Source organism: Equus caballus, chromosome 20 (genome assembly GCF_041296265.1).
Source record: "Equus caballus isolate H_3958 breed thoroughbred chromosome 20, TB-T2T, whole genome shotgun sequence".
Classification (NCBI taxonomy): Eukaryota; Metazoa; Chordata; class Mammalia; order Perissodactyla; family Equidae; genus Equus; species Equus caballus.
Genome location: NC_091703.1, coordinates 30,386,157 through 30,390,979, shown reverse-complemented (window position 1 = coordinate 30,390,979; position 4,823 = coordinate 30,386,157). Strand labels below are relative to the sequence as shown.

The window sequence follows — 4,823 nt, the reverse complement described above, 5'->3', positions numbered from 1 at the left end:
CCCATGTTCATTGCAGCATCATTCACAATAGTCAAAAATTAGAAACAACCTGTGTGTCAATGGATGAAGAAAATGTGATATATACATAGATACGTGTGTATATATATATGTAGATAATGGAATATTATTCAGCCCTAAAAAAGAAGAAAATCCTGCCATTTGCAAAAATATAGATGAAACTTGAGGGTATTATGCTATGCGAAAAAAGTCAGAGGAAGACAGATACTGCATGATCTTACTTTTCTAAAACATTGACCTCATTGAAATACTTGAATCAGAGAGTATACTGATGGCTACCAGGGGATGGGATGTGGGAGAAATGGGGACATGTTGGTCAAAGATTACAAACTTTCAGTTATAAGATGAGTGAGTTCTGATGATCTAAGGTACAGCATGGTGACTGTAGTGAACAATATTGTACTATATACTTGAAGTTTGCTAAGAGAGCAGATATTAAATGTTCTCACCACAAAAAAATGTAGCTATGTGAGGTGATGGATATTTTAACTAAGCTTAATGTGGTAATCATTTCACAATATATATGTATATTAAATCATCACATTGTATACCTTAAACTTACACAATGTTATTTGTCAATTATAACTCAATAAAGCTGGACAATAAAAAAGAAATCCAAAGTCAAAAGTCTTCAGAACCCACATTTTCAAACTTATAGGCTCCACGTTAAAAACCAATCAATGCAAAGCTTATTATTGCCACACATCCATTTGCACTATATGAATTAGTTAATTTCAATCATTCTGAAGTGAATTTATTGAGGCACTGAGAATAAGTACAATCTATTATTTTTCTTTTACAATAAAAGTTTCATTATAGCAAATTTTTGTTTGTCATTTTTCACTGTTATATTTGAAGCATCCTGAAAAGCGACTGACATTATAGTGGGCACTCAACAAATGTTTACTGATTGAATGAAGTAAGGAAACAATGTATATTAATTTCTTCTTGACACAATATTTTTATTGTTTAAAACAAATGAGGAACTTTAACATAATCAATGTTAGGTCAGGTAAAAAGTTTACACTGTGCTAGGCTATTGTGGGAGAAATATTTGAAAACCAGAGCCTCTTGGTTCCTTTAAAAATACATTAGAAGATGATTCCTTCTTCTTTCTCTGTAGAATGAAGATTTTTAAAATAACAAGAATCTCAAGAAATAATATCCTGAGAAAAATATTAAAAAAACAAAATTGTATCTTGGCATAAAAAATAATTGTCTTAAATTTTCTCTGATATTCAGGAAAATTATCTATGATATTATTGAGGTAAATTGAGTTTTCTAGGATTCTTGTAGTCTTGAGTCTATTTTCCATAACAAGGAAATAAAATTTATCCTTTTATTTTATTGTAGCAAGAAGAAAATTAGAAGGTAGCATACCCACTAGGGAATTTCTGTAGTGTTTCTTGCCAAGGATTTTCCACTGAGGTTTGTTATCTGTCTGGAGAAAATGTCCCACAGCTTTATATAAAGAATGAGAACCCTTCCTTAACAACTAGTATTTTAGAATAAAATAGGTTTATACATCTAAACATAGTGAGGATCTTTCAAATCAAATAAACAAATAATATTAAGAACCTATGATAAGACACAAAGACACTGAACAGAGAATATTCAATCCTTATATCTAATTAACATTTAATTCTGGTGGAATGATCGGTGTAATTTTTTTTGCAAGAAAAGGAAATACTACCATTGAATATCAACACTAATTTAAGGTAGGTGTTATATGTGGGTGGGAGTGATCTGTTTAGCTTGATTGATTTTATCTTTTTGTACAACACCAGGAGTGTTGTGACCTCTTTATACAAATTTGCAGACTAAAGAGAAAGTGCAAATAAATTGACACCCTTAATGATAATATATCATCATTATAACTTAAAACACTGAATTATGTCTATTTAAAAAAATATATAGGGATACAATTTGCATTAGTGGGCATTTGCATTAATTAAAATATATGTGCACTGGCATACAAATCTTAAAATTGTTAACGTCAGATTCAAGCTAAGCATAGTAATTCTGGGAAATGAAAGGGATGAAAATGCAATCCTCATGAGACTTCTTATGGGGGGATAAGTACACTGTTAATATTTGCATACAACCTGAAAAATCTATCAGCAGATATACACTTGCAAACTGAGCACTATATTTCTTGAAAAATAACTAACCCAACATTAATGATTACACTTAATAAAATGTGGTCACACGTATTGGATTAATTAATCCTTACAGCACAACAAAGTAAGATAAGGGAGGTTCCAAATATTTAAGCAATGCATACCTTTTGGTGTCTGTGTTATTAGCAGTGGACTGAATCCAGGTTTTCTGATTTCATATCTTGTTTTCTTTTCTACTGCACCAGTGTCTTTCAAACTTTTTACTGTTGCCTATTACAAGATATATATTTTACATTATAACCCAAGTCACACACATACACATAAACTCACACTTGTAAAGGAATCAAATACAATAAATCCATAAATAGCATATAACCATTTAATGTATGACAGTTTATAACTCACTGTGTGGAAAGCGCTAACCATTCCTCCATTTTATTCTTTTCTCTAATATAACAGCAATCGTGAGTTTCCCTTTACGTAATCATTATTCTACAAAAAATTTACTATATTGCATTTCTTAGGTAAAATATAGAGATTTGTCAGTCTTTCTTTTAGAAGCACTACAAAATTATAATTTAAATTTAAATTATAATTATTGGCATTTAGACATTTTTCATGCTTGCAAGTATCAGACCACTTCACTGAAGTTACACCACAGAGAAAATCGCTTCATAATTCACTTTAATTCAATGAATAAATTAACCATCAAGAAAATTCAATACTGAAATATGTCTTCACTTTGCCTTGAATCCGCCAACAAGATCAACAACAGTCATGAATCTAAGCAATGCAAGTTCTCCAAAGGTTTTCATTCTCTTGGGTTTCTCTGACCATCCCTGGTTGGAAATGCCGCTCTTCATAATCGTGCTTGTTGCTTACATCTGCACACTAGTGGGAAACATCTCAATTATTGTAATATCCAGGGTGGATCCTCATCTTGACAGCCCTATGTACTTCTTCCTTTCCAACCTCTCCTTCCTGGACCTGTGTTTTACCACGACCACCATTCCTCAGCTGCTGCTGAATCTCTGGGGCACAGATAAGTCTATCAGCTATGGAGGCTGTGTGACCCAGTTTTATATGTTTCACTTCCTGGGGGCCACCGAATGCATCCTTTTAGCTGTGATGTCCTTGGATCGTTACATGGCCATCTGCAAGCCCTTGAGGTACTCAGCTATTATGCATCAGCAACTCTGCATCTTCCTAGTGGCCGTGGCATGGCTAAGTGGTTTGGCTAACTCCTTGCTTCAGTCATCCCTCACCATCCAGCTGCCACTCTGTGGTAACAACAAGGTAGATGACTTCCTGTGTGAGGTTCCAGTGATGATCAAGATGTCATGTGTTGACACCACATTCAATGTAGCTATGCTCTCCATTGTGGGGGCATTCTATTCCCTGGTTCCCTTGTTACTTATCCTTGTTTCCTATGGGTTCATTGTGGCAACAGTGCTCAGAATTCGGTCCTCAGAGGGAAAGAAGAAGGCCTTTAACACATGTGGTTCTCATGTTATTGTTGTATCTCTCTTCTATGGGCCAGTAATTAGCATGTATGTACAACCTTCTGCTACTAACTCCCAGGACAAGAACAAACTCATGTCCCTGTTCTACAGTTTGGTGACTCCTATGCTTAACCCTTTTATCTATACTTTGAGAAACAAGGACATGAAAGGGGCAATGAGGAGGCTTCTTGTCTCATTGTACCATCAGGGAAGAGAATAAACATAGCTATTTTTATACTCCACACTCTCCATATAGCACTCAGAAGATCCCCTACTCTAAAATCACCTCTGGATTTAACCTCCTCTAAAACTGTTAGCATTCTTTTGTGGCTACTCTATCTACGTATATGTTTACTTAACGCACTGTGGTGGTTTATTGGTTATCACTTCAAAGTGTGAATCCTAAGACTCAGTTTGTCTGCAATTTGCAAGAGAGTGAAGATCGTGTCATTAATTTCCTGTGTCTATCTAAAGATTCTACCGTAGGAATATGAAAAGTGAGCAATATATAAATGCTTATTGATTGACTTATTTACAGTCAGATTAAAAAACCCAAACCCTACCCTTTTATGTGACAATTTGAAAAACAATACAAGTAAGATGGACTGCAGTTTACCTGTTTCTTATTATGGATACGATGTAAGGGGTTAATATTTCATTTGCAAATCAATTCTTTTTATGAATTACCAGCAAGACCAGATGGGTTAATATCTTATATTCTATAACCAACCCTCTCAACCACATATTCACTCTCTGAATCTTTATAAACAAGATAATGCCAAAATAATGTCTGACTATCTCTTTCCTATAGGTCTCAGCGAGATTCCTTCCTATTGGGACATTTGACTGAAAGATATTCTATTCTTAATAATATCAACTCTTCTCATTGTAAATCTGTCATTTTCTCATGCTTCTATACTCCCTACCTTTACAAAACTCTTATATTTTAACTTGTGTTTAGGGTAAATATTTAATTATTTTTCTAACAACTAAGTCTATTGATCTAAGGTCTTCACACAGCTGCCCATCCTGGGTACCATGATGTGTTTGCACTGTTCACTTCCAAATAGCGAGAACAAAATCTATAGACTCATTTTGTACAAATATAACACTAAGTATATTGATCACACTCAATAATTAATTAAATAAATGTATTCACTCTTCAGTTTATGCTTTGTGCTTT

The 4,823-nt window shown here is 33.9% G+C and overlaps 1 protein-coding gene across 1 annotated transcript; it reads left to right on the top strand.

Annotated features, from left to right (window-relative positions):
* The first annotated feature begins 2,915 nt into the window (after positions 1–2,915).
* OR2P2 (olfactory receptor family 2 subfamily P member 2) lies at positions 2,916–3,860 on the top strand. Its single transcript, NM_001391094.1, is given in 1 exon segment — positions 2,916–3,860. A coding segment is annotated over 1 exon segment (945 nt).
* The last annotated feature ends 963 nt before the right edge of the window (positions 3,861–4,823 follow it).